We start from the raw sequence: 18,719 nt of genomic DNA, 5'->3' as shown, positions 1-18,719 counted from the left end.
CTGATGATCCAGTGCTCCGTTTTGGACTATTTACATCCAGCTTCACATTATATGTATTTACGACACCATGAAAACATTTTGTACAGCTCTCTGTTTCAACATATTTATATTTAGGTCACCAGTTACTATTAAGTTTGGAAATACTTCAATAGTTTTGTCAAGTAGTACTTTAATAGCTTTGTCAAGTTCTATAAGGAAATCTTTTATTCTAGAGCTTGGAGAGTGATCTATACCTAACATTAGACATTTGTCCTCCTGAAAATTTGTTGGAATTGATGCTTGAGAAAATTAAATCTTACACACAATAGTTAAAAGACAAATTGGGAAATGAGTTATGGAATGTGAGGACTTTGTTATTAATAAAAAAAAAAAACAGCCAAGTAATAAATGATAGCAGTTCGGCAGCCAACATATTTAATACTATTTTTTGTTGATTGTGTTTTATAAAATTTATTCTTTATTGTGTGACTGATTTCAGTCAAAGAACATTTTGCATTCCTATTGTACACATCATGGATACAGGAAATTTTCATTGAAGCAACTCAGAAGATTGACATGGAAAGTTCAAGGTATAAAGCAATAGAATGTATTCAAGAAGGAATGGCTCATATATACAGTCAAATTACAATCACCCCATGCTCTGCCAAAGAAATTAAGAATGGAATTACCTCTCTTGAAACCAAAAACTCTCAGAGTTGGCAGTATCTCAAGTAAAGTGCTAATATCCTCATCTTCAAATATTCAGTCACATAAATAACACATCGCTATCATGAGGGATATTTCCTTGGAGACTAAAATATGCTACTGTCAGATTCCTTTAAAGGAAGCTAGTAAGACAATGATTAATGTTTACCGACCAGTCTCATTAATTACCTCTTTCTTGAAAGTACTGGGAACAAAATACATGTACAAGAACCATAACACCCCTCTCAAAATAAGATACTTAGTTTTAATTTGGATTTCAAAAGGATCTCTCCAAATGATGTGCTGTTTTTCAGTTCACAAATTAAATACTACGAAATCTTAATGATAAAATGCTACCAAATGATATTTTCAGTGACTTATTGAAAGAATTTGATTGTGTTTTTCACAGTGTTGTCCTATATGTGTTAAAATATTATGGTATCAAGGATGGATCTTGCTGGTATCTGGTTTTCATCCTGCCTGATTAAAATAATGCAGTGTGTTACATTACGAAATTTGGGGAGTGTACATATTGAAGCAGAATCATCAAAATGGGAAATAATCACTACAGGTGTACCACAGGAATCGATATTGGTTCCTCTCCTGTTCTTGTTGCACATGACAGATCTAACACCTGTTATCCAAAGAGCAGAAATAGTTCTCTTTGCTGACAATGCAGATATTACAATCAGGCATGATAAGGTAATTTCAGAATTTCTAAATGTGAATAATATTTTCATGAATAATAATAACTGGTTCTCTCCAAATGGACTGTCATTGAATTTAGGTAAAACACGGTCCATGCAATTCAGTAGTGCATGAGGCCTGACCCACCTTTACAAGATACTGCATAAGGGGAAATCAATAAACAAACAAAATTTCTAATTTCTTAAGTACTTATATTAATTAATAGGAACCTGAACTGCAAGTCATTTGTTACATATCTCCTTAAATTTTTGAGATCTGCAACTTTTGCATTACAGATAATATAATTTTTTGGAGATGAAAATGTCAAAAAGTTGACTTACTTTCCCGCGTATATTCACCAATGGCTTATCACATCTTACTGTGGCTTAACTCATTACTGAGGAAAAATGTTTTCACTGTACAGAAGCGAATATTAGGAATAATATATGGCATCAACTCTGAACCTTCTGTAGACTGTTCTTTAAACATTTTGGCATGGACAACAGCCATGAATACATTTACTCTCTTATGAAGTGGAGTGCCAACAATCAAGCACAGTTTGAAAACAACAGTAACATTCATAAATATAATGCTAGAATGAACAATTATTTACATTATACATCACTCATTGTTAGTGTGACCCAGAAAGGATTGTGTATTAGTGATGTAAGGAATTTAATCTCTGTATATCTAAATTGAAGTTATTTGCTCATGTCCATCTGTATATGCAGGCTAATTTCAGGAACTGTTGTAGGGCGTTTGATCTGATTTATGAGGAAGTTTTTGTGTATAATTTATAAATATTTTGTACAAATTGTCTGAAGTATTCATGAATTAAAGTTAAGTCATAAAAATGATGCCATTGCCACCTAGCAAACAGCCCCCATAACTCAAGAGAGCAGGATGCCTCAAGAACACAGCTAGTGGGACCTAATTCACATCTGTTGGGGTGGTCTAGCCTCAAGAACACAGCAAGCAGGAACTAATTCACATCAGGTGTGGTGGTCTAACTACAGAGTGCAAGGCTGGGAACCAAAAGGCTGTGCAATTGAATCGCAGTTGGGTCGCTTTTTTTCACTCTGCCTTTTAACCTAGCATTCACCTCACAATAATGTTGAGATATGCATTTTGAAATGTGACAGCAGTTTCAGACTGCCAGTTTCTGTGTCCCCCAGATTATCAGTTGCAATTCACACTCTTAATTCACTACATATTCTTTGAACTACGGAGACTGAGTTACTCAACTGTGAAGTATCATAATAAGTGTGACAAACAACAAAAACATAACCACCTTGTCATCAGGATGTGATGTGTGGCTTACCATTTGAAATTATCAAGTAATTTTAACCAATGGCTTCCCTGCAATTGTTTGAGAATAATTGCATAGCAAAAAAATACATGAATTCAAAGTATGAGGCGTTTTATTTTTTATGCTACAAGTAAAATGTTTTCTGAAAACCTATTTCACCAACTTTGCTTTATTTACATACAGCAGATTACTCAACATTCAGCTTTCTGCCTTCCTTGAATCAAACATAGATGTGGACATGATTCTTTGTATGGCACAGCAAAGATGTCTGCCATAAAGAGTCCATGACAAAAATTGTGGCAATGAGTCCTTCTCTCTCTCTCTCTCTCTCTCTCTCTCTCTCACACACACACACACACACACACACGCGCGCATGCGATTTGTTTACAATATTCACATTGGTTGTAAACATATTACATCAAGATGTGCTCCCATCATTGCCATGAGATGTCACTCCAAATGGTAATTCCTATTCATAACTTTCTGCAATGGGCTGCAAACAAAATACATTACAAAACTTCCTGGAAGATAAAAACTGTGTGCCACACTGAGACTAAAACTCAGGACCTTTGCGTTTTGCAGTCATGTGGTTTGTCGATGAGGCTCCCCGAGCACAACTCATGACTCATCTCACAGCTTCAATTCTACCAGTACCTCGTCTCCTACCTTCCAAAGATGAAAGTTCTCCTGAGAAACTTGCAAGACTAGCTCTTCTGTAAAAATGGATATTCTGAATATATGGCCTAGCCACAGCCTAGGGGATGTTCCCAGAATGAAACTTTCACTCTAAAGTGGAGAGTGTGGTTATATGAAACTTCTTGGCAAATTTAAACTATGTGCCAGACTGAGACTCGAACTTGGGACCTTTACCATTTGCATGTAAGTGCTCTACTGATAGAGCAATGTTACCATTGATTGAAAACCTCATTACACCAGACTGAATGGGAGTGAACAATTTGCTATTGTTCAATATCATTTACTAATATCTGTGAACAAGCATTTACTCTGGAGGCAATGGAAGACTACTCCATAAAATGACAGGCACAAACACCTTGAGGGAGGGCACGTTCAAGATGTGGGGGTGTGAGAAACCTCGACAGGATGAGGCAGGCGATGGGGGAGAGGTCGAAGGAACCAGCGAAGGGCCTGGCGGCGAGGGCGTGATCGTAGGTAAGCTCGACATGGGGACCATGGAGTCACTCGACGGAGTGCGTGAGACCAGAGTAGAGGTCAAGGTCAGAGGGGAGCTTGATGATTGGAGCTGGAAGTCACTCGACCGAGTGTATAAGTCGGACATGGAGGGAGTGGTTGGAGCATCGTGAGCCAGTGAGTGGCGTGGTCGTGTCCTGAAGGGGGGTTAGAAGTGGGCTCGACATGAGCATGCTTAAGTCTGTTGAGAGAGACTGTAACAGCTGAATCTTTTATCTGGATGTCATAGGTGTTGGCTGAGCGCTGGAGAACTCGGTACAGGCCGGTATATGGAGGTTGGAGGGGAGCACGGACAGTGTCATCTCGGAGCATGACGTACTCACTATTGTCCAGAGATTTCAGGACGTGAACATTAGGGCGGGACTGGCTGGCAGGCAGAGGGATGTGGGGGTTGATGAAGTGGCGTCTGACATGGTCCACGATGGAAGGTAAGTCAGGCTGAGGGAGAGAAGTGGAAGGGCTCACAAGTTCGCCAGGGAGGACAATGTTCGGGCCGTATAAGAAACTTGGCCTTTGAGGTCTTCCTTATAGATCGCACCAATACCGAGTAGCACAAGGGGAAGGGCCTCCATCCGTGGAGAGTCGTGGCATCGAAGAGCCGTCTTGAAAGTGCGGTGCCAGCGCTCAAGTAGCCCATTACTTTGCAGGTAATATGCTGTGGTATGGAGGCGCCAGATGCTGCAAATGTTATAAATCTCGTTGAACAGGGCCGACTCAAATTGTCTGCCCTGGTCAGTCGTGATGGTAGCTGGACATCCAAAACGCGATACCCATGACTCGACAAAAGCTTGAGCAACTGTTTCTGCCATGATATTGGGGAGGGGGCATCCTCGACCCAGCGAGTTGTTTGGTCGATAGATGAGAGAACATAGCAAAAGCCGTTAGAGGGGGGGGGGGGGGGGGGGGGAGGAGGACGGACAATGTCAATATGAATACGCTGGAAATGCCCAGGAGGGATTGAAAAGGCACTGAGGGGGGCGGGGGGGGGGGGGGGGGGGTGAAGTGTGCTCATGTACTTTGCAGCGTTAGCACGCGACGCAGGAGCATGCCCATTGCTGGCAGTCCTTGTTGACATTTCTCCACACAAAGCGCTCCGCTACAAGGCGGGCGGATGCATGAACACCGGGGTGGGGTAAATTATGCAGTGCGTTGAAGACAGCTCGACGGAGTGTGGTTGGGATGAGGGGGCGTAACGTGCCCGTACTGTCGTCGCACCAGATCTCACCAGAAATGCCAGGGAAGGTGGTGCGGACGAAAAGTAGTGAAGAGGTAGAGTCTGAAATCTGGTTTTGCGTGTCCTCATCGGCAGGTTGGAGGTTAGGCAGTTCAGAGAGGTCTAACAGTGAAACAACGGTGTCGACTCGTGAAAGGAAATCAGCAACTATATTGTCAGCACCCTTTATGTGTCTGACGTCGGTGGTGAACTGAGATATGAAGTCCATGTACCTGAAGCGGCGAGGAGGTGGTTCAGCTGGCGGGTTTGTAATGGCCACAGCCAGCGGTTTGTGGTCTGATAAAACATAGAAAGGGCATCCCTCAATGTCAGTCTTAAAATGCTTGATCGCTTCATAGACCGTGAGCAACTCCCTGTCAAACGCGGAATATTTCCATTGTGCATTGGTGAGCTTGCGCGAGAAGAACTGCAGAGCCGAAGTTTGGCCGTCGACTGTCTAGCTAAGAACAACGCCGATGGCAGTATCGCTGGTGTCTGTGGTGATGAAAAGCTGTGCATTGGGATGAGGATGCGCGATGGTACAGGCCTCGGCAAGAAGATTTTTGAGGGCAGAGAAAGAGGCAGTCATAGCAGGGGTCCATGGGATGGGCTGAGATCCAGAAGTCTTGGTGCCTGCCAAGGCGTCCGTTAGCGGAGCCTGAATTTCCGCAGCCCGAGGTAGATGACGGCGATAATAATTAACCATCCCCAGAAAGTGCCGGAGCTCTTTGAATGACAAAGGTCTGGGTAGGTTTAGTATTGTTTGTACTTTCTCAGGGGGCGGTGAAATGCCGTTGGCAGAGACCCAAAAACCAAGAAAAGTGACAGCGGGTTGATGTGGCTGCAATTTGTCTTGGTTGGTCTCGATGCCTGCTGCCACGAGAGTGTTGATAACAGTTTCCACATGTCGAATGTTGTCCTCGATGGAGGAGCTGAACACAAAAATGTCATCAAGATATGCAAAGCAGAATTTTAGTTTGAATAGCACTTCATTGATGAAGCGTTGCCATGTCTGGGTTGGGTTTTTCAGACAGAAGGGCATGAATCAAAACTGAAATAACCTGATTGGGGTGGTGATTGCTATCTTCTTGATGTCTTCAGGATCCATGGGGATCTGGTGGTAGGCCCGTTTGCAATCAATGACAGAGAACGTGGTCGCACCTGCAAGGGAACTGGTAAAGTCAGCAATGTTGGGTACGGGGTAGTTGTCCATAATTGTTCGTGCATTTAGTCGACGGTAGTCTGCGCACATGCACCAGGACACGTCTTTCTTGGGTGTCATATGTATGGGCTCAATGACGTCAGAGATTAGTAGTTCAGAAATATCATTTTTAAGCTCGGGGAGCTTAAAAATGCTTGGGCTTGGGACAAAGTCGATGTGGTATACTGGAGATTGGGGGGCCTGGCGTGAGGCGAAGCTCGTGAACCGTGCCATTGGTGACGACGGAAATGTTGCCGGCAGCACAGGAGGTGGTTTGTCTACAATGTGTGGCAGGCAGGGCAGGCGAGGCAAGGTTGTGGTGTTCGGAGCCACTCGGCGGGAGCCGAGGCGGCGAAGTGTACCAGGAGTCAACGTGACAGGATGGCCGCCGGCCCGAAGCAGTGGCATCATGGTCGGGAGACTCCATAGAGCTCATGAAGTGTTAGTGAGTCCATTGTCCGAGGGGATGGCCTATTGCATCATGGTCGTGGGCGAAACGCTTGGCGCGAGTGCACTGTTTGTGTTGTCAGTGGTGGTTGCATGGCGGCGCACAGGAGCCAAAGTTGCATTGTTTGAGGTGCTGTCCACGAGGGGCGGGGTAGGACCTGACAGTTCGGTAACACGTGACACTTGACACGCATGCACACTTGCGTCCAGCCGAGTGCCTAACACTGCCGTGTTAGGAGGCTGTGGCCCTGCAGAACTGTCAGTACAAGTTGTGGCAGTCTTGATAGCACAGTTGCGAGGGGTAACGGGAGGTAAACACACGGAGGCTCGATTGCTGGGGTTGCAAGCTGATTCAGCGCACTTACTGACCTTGCTTTGTCCTTGCTGTAGTGTCTGTAATTTCTTTGCTGCATTGGAGAGCTGGAGCTGTGTTTCGTGGAGCCGGAGGGAGAGTGACGTGTTCAAGCTCGACAAGGCACTTATGCGTGGTTTCTTGTAACGTCATCGACAGAGACAACTATGTACAAATGAGATGAGCCCGGACCAATGTGTCACGGGGTGGGTTGCTCGATGGAGCACAGAGGAAGTGAGTGTTGGACGGATGGTGAAACACAGTGTTTCGCACTCTAGGTCCAGTGAAAGTTTGTGGTATCACAAGAAGTCAATCCCGAATATAGGTTCATCAATTTCACACACCAAAAAAGTCCACTTGAGTTTGCAGTTTGCGGAGAGTGAGACAATGTGTGAAGTTGAATCCAAGCATTGTAGTTTAGTTGAATTCATGGCTTGCAGTGAAGTATGATGAGGGCGGATGTTCGACGACACTAAGGACGTGGGCAGCAGTGAAACATCGGCGCCTGTGTCCACTAGAAAAATGTGTTCTGACGACATGTCTTTAATGTAAAGTCATCCACAATTATCCGGTCGTTCACAGACGGAATGTAGCACTGTGAGGTGCCTGTCATGTCGTGCGCAGGAGGCGTTTGGGAAGTAGCAGGGTGGTCTGCAGTTCCGTGTCACCTCACCAAACTGTGTGTGGAAGTAACAGTATGGGTGGTGCAGTTGCATTTCCTGCAGAACGTTCGTCGCCAGTGGCGGTGGCCAAGGTTCAGCGGTCACAGCAGGCTCAGTTGCAGGAGGGGGCATGACTGTGGGCGGAGCCGGTGACGTCCCAGTAGCTTGCTTACTGCTTTCTGGAGCAAGCGGAATGGTCGGCACAGTGCGGCCCCGGCTGCAGGACGATGAGCCTGAACCTGAGACTTCTCAGGTAGGCAGTGGCTGGTGAAATAAAGCAGCAATGCATCGTGTAGCTTGTCAGCAGTTGTCACTGTTTGCTCGACAGGTTTGGAATGCCTCTGAGCCAGAGCAAAGCGGATGTGGGGAGATAGTTTATCTGACCAGATGGCGAGGAGAGCTGTGTCAGAGAGTAGATTAGCGCTGACCAGGGCGCATAGCCATCTCCAGGGTTGGGAAGGTCTGTCGTTGCCTAGTTGCTCGACGTGGAGCACTTGCCATATTGCTGCCTCAGTTGAGCATGCAAGCCAATGTAGAACTGTCTCTTTGGCTAGAGTGTACCAGGTAGATGAGTCCAGGGTGTCGACCAGGTCAGCAATCGAGCACAGAATCCTGGTTGACTCGTCGAGTTTCTAATGGTTGAACACTTCATCTGCAATTTTGAACCAGGTTGTTGCTCGGTCGGGATTAAATGGCGGCAGCATCTGTAAGCGTTGTATAATGTTCGGAAGAACAGGTTGAGTTGAGTTCGTTGGGGCACTGCCTGAAACTAGCTGTTGTTGCTGTAGTACTCCAGGCGAGTGTGCCTCCCGGGGATGTGACGATGACGGCTTGTCGGGTGGCAGTGTGAAGGTGACACGTTGTGGTTGAGCGCTATCCGTCGTGACGTGGAAGGCCTATGCGGGTGAGACACCATAATGTGTCGACTGCGGTTGCAGAAGCTCAACACATTGCAGTTGTGTTCGGATTGACGTGTCACAGAAGGCTGACGCGAATGAGGCACTGGGATGTGCTGAGAATAGTAGCGGAAGCTTGACTGGAGCTTGTGCGGGGGTGACAGGTGAGAGAAAGTTCAAAGTTTGAGAACGTGTGTTAGTCCGCGGAAAGCTCGACGTATGATCAGAGCCAGGACCACCTGTGTTGCAGGGAGGCTGGAGAGATGCGGGCTGTCCAGAAGCACAGTGTGGAAAATGATGTCGGACGGAATGTGTGAATGTTCACTGTTCGTAGTCACTCCAAGCAAAGCAGTGTGCAGATAGTGTGAATGTCGTGGCACAAAACACTGAGGCATAGCAGTTGGACAGAGATGGAGGTCAGGCACAGATAACAAGTTATTGTTCCTGTTGCAGACCGAGGTATTGAAGCAGGAAGGCATGTGCTGATGCTTGACCGATGCATGCACGGGAGTGGTCGGATGCTGAGGAGGTTGACCTGTGAACAAAGCAGTTCTGGCCACGTGGCAGGAATCCGCGCGGTACTGCACAGATTGTGGCGTGGTAAATCGTTGTCCTGGTGGTTGTAGGTTGTCCAACGAAGCATTTGCAGAAATCGGCATTGGTCCCGCACTGCACGGAGATCCGTAAGAGGTAACTGCACCGTCGATGAGGGAGGGCACATGTGGTGGGAACAAAGGCGTCAGATAGCCAGAGTCATGCACACTCCTAACCTCAGTTATTGTTGCAGGCTCGAAAACTTATTGTTGCAGGCTCGAAAACGTCCGGCGAAATTGGCGTAATCGTCGAGTGAGAGGCATTGTGTTGCATTCCTGGTGGGTGTACATCGCCCGAAACACGATGCATGTCGATCACAACATCTGGCGTAAGACGTTGGGTCGAAGTCATTGTTCGAATGCTATGTCGAATTAATACACGCGAACATAACCGACGCGGAGGCCGCGGACACAGTAAAATGACGAAAACGGAAGACGTTACAACTCGGGGTCACCAGTGAGGGAGAAGTTAGGGTCGGTTACACTAAACAATACTCCCATTTTACAGTAGTTCATTTATTCACATCTTTACACAAGCAAGGCTTATGCAGAACTAACATGGCGGAGCTGCACAAAGATAATGTTTAGCTTAGTTCAAAGACAATACTCAGATCAATACTGGTGTCGACCTCATCAGTGCCACAGACCCTTTCCTGCACAACCAGACTTATGAGGACATTCATTCAAATCATCCGTGTCCCAGTATGATACCTGATCCATCCGTAGTTGGCACACATCAAGGAAGGTTGCTGACTCCATGTGTGCTGAGTTGTGGGATGTGACAGCTGATTTTGGGACAGGACAGCTGATAGTGTGTGACTGACAAGTAGTTCATTCAAAGCAGGTGTTACTAGCTCATTGACGTCCTGTTGTGGTCGCACAATTGTGGGTAACGATTGAGGTGTTCTCTGAAAGACCCATGATTAAACAACTGGTGACCAGCAGGAAAATGTGTACATTCATTGTGCAGCCTCAAGATGGGTTAGCTTGCTGCAAGCCAGGTTTAGTGAAAAGTAGCTCAGAGTTATGGACATCCTGATGCCCGTGATTGACAGTGAGAGCGTACACTGTCCTGGGGGTGCATTAGGCTACCTGCAACTGTTACGATAAAATGTAATAGGCTCATTATTGTTCTTGTTCCACATTAGTGACCTAATTGATAATTTTAATTGCAGTTTTAAAGTTTTTGCAGATGACATAGCTACCTTCGAGGAAGTTCTGTATGGTAAGAACCGCAGTAACATCCAGTTAGATCTTGACAGAATAATAAACTGGTGGAGTGTTTGACACCCAGCTCTCTCATTGTAGACAAATGCAAAGTTATACACTTCACAAATTTAAAAGTATGATGTCCTTAGACTACAGAATTAGTGAGTTGCAACTAGAGGTCATCATCATGTTGTATAAATATTGGAAAGGATGTGTGGAGATATGATGTGGAACAACCATATAGACTTAGTTGCCAGTAAAGTAAATAGCAAGCTATGATTCATTGTTAGACTGCTGGAAGTTTGCAGTTTGTCTACAAAAGAAATTGTTTGCAAAACACATGTTAACCCATATATGAAGACTTCTCAATGCATGGAACTCATATCTGGTTGGACTAACAAAAGGCATAGAGAACATACAAAGAAGGACGAATTGTCAGAGGCTTTTTTGGCCGGTGATGCACTTTAACAGGCATGTTAAAGAACATTAATGAATTGCTGTTCATAGAAAGACACCATACATCTCATGAGGAAAACTTCGAGAAATGTGGAGAAACAATGATAACTCTTCAGCTCTGTATATACGTATGCTGTAGTGATAGGGCAGATAAAATTAGCCAACTAACAACTCACAAAGAAGTGTACTAGTAGTCATTCTCCCCATGATCTATCTATGAATGGAATGCGAAGAAATCTTAAAATATGTGGAACAGGGAGAAACTTTTAATATATGGTACAATAAAAGTTATTCTCTACTATGCAGTTCACACTGATTTGCAGATTACGGACTTAGATGTAGATGTCATTCCCGATGTTGGTGCCTGTAGCATCCCAGTGAAAACGACTGTACAAGAAAGCCAAGGTAGGCACTTATTACTGTAAACAGTTTATAGTGGTGCCATGCTGCAAACAGGGGAACACCTGCAGTTTCACTCCGTGATGGCAGCCATCGACTGTCCAGGTTCAGAAGGCATTCAAAATGGCAGCTAAATGCCTAGCTGTGGTCTGTATAGCATACCATTTCTTGCGAGAAAGTCCATACGAATCATTCACTCTCACCATTCATTAAAAGGTGGAACATTACCAATGAATGAAGATGGTTCCATTGTGTGCAGAGAAATCATGTTCTAAATTTATTGGTGAGCCCTGGTAAAATGTCTGTAATGGTAGTGACTAATGGTCTCTTTATTATTAGTTTTTCTTTAAGGTTTTGTTTGTCACTTCTGTAGTAGCAGCTTAGGAGTAGAAGGAAGAAAGATTTTGGTTTAACAAGACAGTGCAGATGAGAACATAAGAGGCAGAGCACAAGTTTAGATTGGCAAAGGGTGAGAAGAAAATTGGCCATGTCCATTTCAAACACACCATCCCTCATTGGCCTAAAGTAATTTAAGGAAACCATGATAAATCTAAATCTGGATGTCAAGGCAGGGATTTAAACTGCCATTCTCCCAAATGCAAGCCCAGTGTTGTACTGCCATCTTCCTTGGTGCTGCTGTAGCGTACACATTTAACACACAACTTTAGCTGAAGAAGGCACCCACAACCACTAACCACATGTTGTGCCTGAAAGGGTCTAGAAATCTCTGTAGGTTCTCATTCGGAGATAGTAACAGCATGAATATCGGTAGCAGTGCTTGCTGAAACAAATATTTTAAAATTACAGTCTGTCTGTGTTAAACAGTTTCTAAAGTATTTGTCTGGTCTAGTCTTATATGGAAGTTCAACATGAACCATAAGCAGTTCAGACAAGAGGAGAATAGATGCTTTTGAAATATGGTGATATAGATGAATGTTGAAGATTAGATGGATAGTTGAGTAGCTGCTGAGGAGGTACTAAATTGAATTGAAGAGAAAGTAAATTTAAGGCACACTGAAACAGAGAATGAGTTGATAAGACATGTCCTGAGTCATCAAGGAATCATAAATTAGGTAATGGAGGGAAACGTGCAGAGTAAAGCCTTTGTAGTTCCTGTGGCATATGCATACCTATACACCACAGTTTTGGTGAACTGTATGTTGCATTTTGACTGTGGTTTTGACCCATACTATGTATGATAAAACACACTGTTGAGCATTTTCCATTAGCTTTTGTCTTTTTTTATGTTAAAAAACAGATATTTAGAGGGAAAAAAAGCTAGTTAATCAGACTGGATCTAGCTAGCAAACTATTCCTCCAATTTTGGAGCCCTTTATTCAGTTTTCTACACTGTTTAATATACTATTTTCCATTTAGCATTATGGATCATTCATTATTATTGTTTTTGTGATTATTTTTCATGTATTATGTCTTTTTAACATGTTGTGTGGTCTTCTGTCAAAAGACTGATTTGATGCAGCTCTCCATCATGCTAGTCTTAATCATACTTCCATAGGAACTATGATGTAGTTATGCATTCTAATTTGAACTAAAAAAAAATAGTATGAGGATTGGTGTGAACTTGTTTAATATTAGCATTGTGTGTGTGTGTGTGTGTGTGTGTGTGTGTGTGTGTGTGTGTGTGTGTGTGTGTGACACTGACTACTACCCAGGATCATGCTGAAAGTCATCTAATTTTAGTATTTTATTCTTCAAAAGGTTCTTTGATGTTGTTTCTCTGTAGTTCATTTCTTATTTTTGTAGTCCACACTGTTGTTGGTTTCTTTTTCCAGAAAGACAGGAATATTTGCTTATTTAGCACATTCTCATTTATTATGGAGAGTTGCCCAAAGAAGATTAGTCTTTACTTTGCCCATTACTTGTTATATTTTCTCTATATCTTTGTAAATTGCCTCATTACCTTTCATTTTCTAGTCATGTGCAGTCTGTATTGCAACCAATATTTTTGTAGTACTCTGTCTCTTAAGTGCATCTATTCTGTCCAGCTTATAATTCTTTGTTAAGTATTCACATACATATAAACATTCTGGTCTTACCATTGTGGTACAGAGTTTTAATTTTGCTTTTCTAGATATGCATTTCTTGTGCAGATATTTTTTTTAAACCACATATTCTTTTCATTGTATTAACTCTTGCATCTACTGCAAATCTTTCTGGTCCATTGTGCTATATAGTTTCTCAAACATATTTAAATTTACCAACTCACTCTATTTTGCCTAAATGTGTTTCTATGTATTTTGGTAGGCTTTTTATCATAATTTTTTTTTTCTACCGAAATTTTGAGACAAGCACTGTTCATTATTTTTTTCCAGAATATTTATTTACGTAACTACTTCAAACATACTTTTTGAAAGTCTTGGAAAATCATCTGCTAAAGCCAAGTAGTTTTATCTTAATTCCATTTGTTTTCCTTCCCAAAATTATTGGTTCAATTTTGTGATATCTTAGCTCCAAATTCCTGACCGTTACAATTTTTTTTCTAAGAACAGTTAAACAGTAAAGGTATTTAAGACCAGTTTTTATTTCAAAGGGCTGAGATACTTCTCCCATGAATTTCACTTTAGATATAATATTTGATAGAATTTCAACCATTATGTTTGCTGTTACTGCATTAAGTCCAAAATCCATAATGGAGTTATCTATTGTTTCTCTGTCTACTCAACCAAATACACTCCTGGAAATGGAAAAAAGAACACATTGACACCGGTGTGTCAGACCCACCATACTTGCTCCGGACACTGTGAGAGGGCTGTACAAGCAATGATCACACGCACGGCACAGCGGACACACCAGGAACCGCGGTGTTAGCCGTCGAATGGCACTAGCTGCGCAGCATTTGTGCACCGCCGCCGTCAGTGTCAGCCAGTTTGCCGTGGCATACGGAGCTCCATCGCAGTCTTTAACACTGGTAGCATGCCGCGACAGCATGGACGTGAACCGTATGTGCAGTTGACGGACTTTGAGCGAGGGCGTATAGTGGGCATGCGGGAGGCCGGGTGGACGTACCGCCGAATTGCTCAACATGTGGGGCGTGAGGTCTCCACAGTACATCGATGTGGTCGGCGGAAGGTGCACGTGTCCGTCGACCTGGGACCGGACTGCAGCGACGCACGGATGCACGCCAAGACCGTAGGATCCTACGCAGTGCCGTAGGGGACTGCACCGCCACTTCCCAGCAAATTAGGGACACTGTTGCTCCTGGGGTATCGGCAAGGACCATTCGCAACCGTCTCCATGAAGCTGGGCTACGGTCCCGCACACCGTTAGGCCGTCTTCCGCTCACGCCCCAACATCGTGCAGCCCGCCTCCAGTGGTGTCGCGACAGGCATGAATGGAGGGACGAATGGAGACGTGTCGTCTTCAGCGATGAGAGTCGCTTCTGCCTTGGTGCCAATGATGGTCGTATGCGTGTTTGGCGCCGTGCAGGTGAGCGCCACAATCAGGACTGCATACGACCGAGGCACACAGGGCCAACACCCGGCATCATGGTGTGGGGAGCGATCTCCTACACTGGCCGTACACCACTGGTGATCGTCGAGGGGACACTGAATAGTGCACGGTACATCCAAACCGTCATCGAACCCATCGTTCTACCATTCCTAGACCGGCAAGGGAACGTGCTGTTCCAACAGGACAATGCATGTCCGCATGTATCCCGTGCCACCCAACGTGCTCTAGAAGGTGTAAGTCAACTACCCTGGCCAGCAAGATCTCCGGATCTGTCCCCCATTGAGCATGTTTGGGACTGGATGAAGCGTTGTCTCACGCGGTCTGCACGTCCAGCACAAACGCTGGTCTAACTGAGGCGCCAGGTGGAAATGGCATGGCAAGCCGTTCCACAGGACTACATCCAGCATCTCTACGATCGTCTCCATGGGAGAATAGCAGCCTGCATTGCTGCGAAAGGTGGATATACACTGTACTAGTGCCGACATTGTGCATGCTCTGTTGCCTGTTTCTATGTGCCTGTGGTTCTGTCAGTGTGATCATGTGATGTATCTGACCCCAGGAATGTGTCAATAAAGTTTCCCCTTCCTGGGACAATGAATTCACGGTGTTCTTATTTCAATTTCCAGGAGTGTACTTTTTGGATACCAATAAATAATATTATTACAGTTTTAATGGCTAACATTCAGTGGTGAATTATTAATTTTAAGTTAAAAATCTGTTCTGTGCAAGACCTTCCCTTTTGCCTTAGTTTCTTCAATTCTGTTCAGGAGAATTTTTGATGATATTTTGGTTTGTACTGACAGAAGTGACACATTTCTGTTCTTGTTGACATTTTGTTTGTCTACCTTGGTATGTGGTGGGTGAATTAATGTTCTTTTCCACTCTTCTGGATTCTTTTCTGTTTTCCAAATGTTATTGAAAAGCAAGTGTAGATCTCTTATAATCTTTGGTTCTCACCATTTCAATAATGCAGTAATTATTATTATTTTTGTTTTTCAGGCACTTCAGTGAAATACATAATCATGCTATAGATGAGGTGTGGTATAAAAGAGCAGTTGAACATCACTATGAAAATAGCAAGAGTTTTGTCTACTCTGTACCATTTGATGCAGGTTGGTGCTCATAAAATGTTGACATGTGAATACATGCTCAATTAGCATCTTCTTTTAAAATAATTTATCAATTACAGTTTCATGGTCGTAAGATAATGCCGATTTATTCCTAGGTAATCCTATGTATTAATCTGTTTCACTGAACCGTCTGTGTGTCTCTGCTGTCAATAATTCACAATATAGTTCCTCATTCTGGTGCAGATATCTGTAACATGTTGCAACAAACATCAGAAAGAAAATTGTAAATTCCTAAATATGCAAAACTAAAGTAAAAGCCACTCCTTCTATAACCTGTCAGAATATTTGGTCTCAGAGATGTAAATTCTGATTAAAACCAATATTCATATGCACAGGTTTTTAAGTTTTGTGGTATATAGACAGGTGGTATGGGTCTGTGAGATTGGTGAAGTTACAGAAATGTGAGTATGAGGTAGTTCATATAAACAACAGTTGACTAGTGTAAAAGTAAGCTTTTTCAAACCAGCTGAGCTCTCCTATCATATGCACACATTATTAAGGAAGATAGTGCTGGTAAAAGAGGTCTTACAACCACATGCCCAGAAACAAATACTTCTTGAGATATGGGCCATTTTACTTTTGTTGAGAAATCTCAATACTCACTGGTGTTGGCTGTCTTCTGGTTGATTTTCATTGCTCATTTCTTAAGTTGTTTCTGTTGCTGTACTTTGGCCTCTGACTAGGTTGCTGTTCTTAGACATAGCTTTTAACTGTCTGCCGTATGGTTTTGAGATTGCTCTGGTATCTGAACAAGATAGTGACTCCATGAAATGTGAACAACATAAACAATGAAATAAGAGTCTGAGTATTCCACATGGGAAATTGCAGACATTGAATTCTGCTATGAATATTAACTGACAGTGATAAATGGCAGCTGCTCATGGTATGAAATGTGCTGTTGTACAGTCAATGATGTATGAGCAGTTACTTCGTGAATCACTTCCAACATGTGTAAGCTGTCACGACACAAGACCACCATGCCAGTTTGCAATTCTGCCAGTGGAGTCGATGACAGAAGTCTGAAGGATCCATAGTTCATTGTTTGCATTTCATTAATGAGTGAGGCAGGATACTAAATTATCACAGTAATATTACGAAAAGGATAAATTACTACACACCACATAAAAGAGGTGTTGAGCTACAAACAGGCACAAGCAAAAGACTACTATACATCTAAGCCTTCTTCATAAACAGAAAGAACATGCACAGTCACAACTCGTACACACATGGCCACTGTCTCCAGCTGCTGTGCCAGATTGTGGGCTGCAACTGTGTCTGATGTGAGCAGCAATCCGAGGTGGCTGGTCGGGGTAAGGACGAGGCATGGGACAGGGAGAGGGATGGATAGCATGGAAGGGGTAGGGAAGAGTTTGTGCTGCATTTGAGATTGTGCAGAGACACGTTAGGGGTACTGTTGCATAGATAGGGCGCTGTGCAGGGGTGGGAGGGTGGAGGTGGGGAGCAGAAAAGGATCCGGAGAGAAGAAGAGGAGGGGAAAAGGACTAGAGGGTGCACTGGCAGAATGGAAGGCGTATGTAGTGCTGGAGTGGGATCAGGGAAGTGGATAGGTAGATCAAGGACTGAAACTAGCATAGGTTCAGGCCAGAGGGATCCTGTCTCTGCATACCCTCAGAAACCCCTCCCACAATGATACAGAATCCTGAACCTAAGTAGACTCAAAACACAGTCCTGAGCCTGTCCTCCAAAAATTGTTTCTGTAATCTACATGGCCTCAATCTTCACAGTCCTCACAGGGCAGGGAAGGGGATAGGTGCCTAGATGTGCCTGCCATTTCACCAACGCATCTGTCAATCCTTTCCCCTTCTCTAATTGTCTTCTCTCCCCTTTTCCTTTTCTGATCCCCTTGTGCCAACCCCCACACCACAGTGTACTGTCTCTGCAATAGAAGCACTATCTTATTGCCACCACATCTCTGCATGCTCTCACAGGTAGCACACCACTTTCCTCCACCCCTAACCTGCTACACCTCCTCCTCCCCATCTCATGCCTCCTCCATATCCCCGTCACTCACCTCAGATTGCTGCTCCACATGCAGACACAGCCTTTGTGTGTCCATCTGTCATCCCCCCCCTCCCCTCCTTTTTGTGCATGAGAATGGAATGTTGACTTTTCATCAGAGTGTAATGACCATGGTGTTGAGCACCATGCATCCAAAATCATCATCATCATCAATTGCTGCTCAAATTGACACAGTTGCAGCCTGCAGTCTGGCCATGTGTGTGTGGATTGTGCTCATGTGAATTTGTGTGTTCTTTCTACTCCCAAAGAAAGCCTTTTGGCCAAAAGCTTAAATTTTGTTTGTGCCCTTCTGCAGCTCGGCTCCTCGCCAATGTGATGAGTAGCAATCTACCCTTTTCATATTGTTGTTGTTATTCCATCCTGCACTTTCCATTGTCCAAACCAACCACAGTAATCACAACTGGTCAGAAGCAAATCATTGGGTGAGCAGTTAGGGATCAAATTTGTGTTTGGGCATGAATTGTTGATGACAGACTCATAGGGCCATACACTTCACTGAATAAATTAATAGTTACTTTTTACCACCAGTTTCTGCATGACAACTTGCCCCAGATTTTGGAAAAACTACACTTTTGGAAAAAAACTACAGTTGCAGAAAGACAGTGGACATCGTTTATGCAATGACAGATCACCACCTTATTTTCTACACTTCATATGACAGTCCCTAACAGAATCTTTTAATGAGTGATGGATTTGTTGGGAAGGTTCAGTAGCATTGCGGTCCCAATACACAATACTTTAATGCTGTTGATTACTCACTT

The 18,719-nt window shown here is 43.8% G+C and overlaps 1 protein-coding gene across 3 annotated transcripts in view; it reads left to right on the top strand.

The window, feature by feature from the left end:
• Positions 1–18,719, top strand: part of LOC126191240 (voltage-dependent calcium channel subunit alpha-2/delta-3) — a 792,714-nt gene that overhangs the window by 672,136 nt on the left and 101,859 nt on the right. For all 3 annotated transcript variants that reach the window (XM_049932047.1, XM_049932049.1, XM_049932048.1), the window contains one exon: positions 15,788–15,900. In XM_049932047.1, the coding sequence (XP_049788004.1) occupies positions 15,788–15,900 (113 nt within the window). The remainder of the gene's footprint in view (positions 1–15,787; positions 15,901–18,719) is intronic.

The sequence above is a fragment of the Schistocerca cancellata genome, chromosome 6 (genome assembly GCF_023864275.1).
Source record: "Schistocerca cancellata isolate TAMUIC-IGC-003103 chromosome 6, iqSchCanc2.1, whole genome shotgun sequence".
Classification (NCBI taxonomy): domain Eukaryota; kingdom Metazoa; phylum Arthropoda; class Insecta; order Orthoptera; family Acrididae; genus Schistocerca; species Schistocerca cancellata.
The sequence above is the reverse complement of the archived record's forward strand: the minus strand, read 5'-3'. Positions and strand labels throughout refer to the sequence as shown.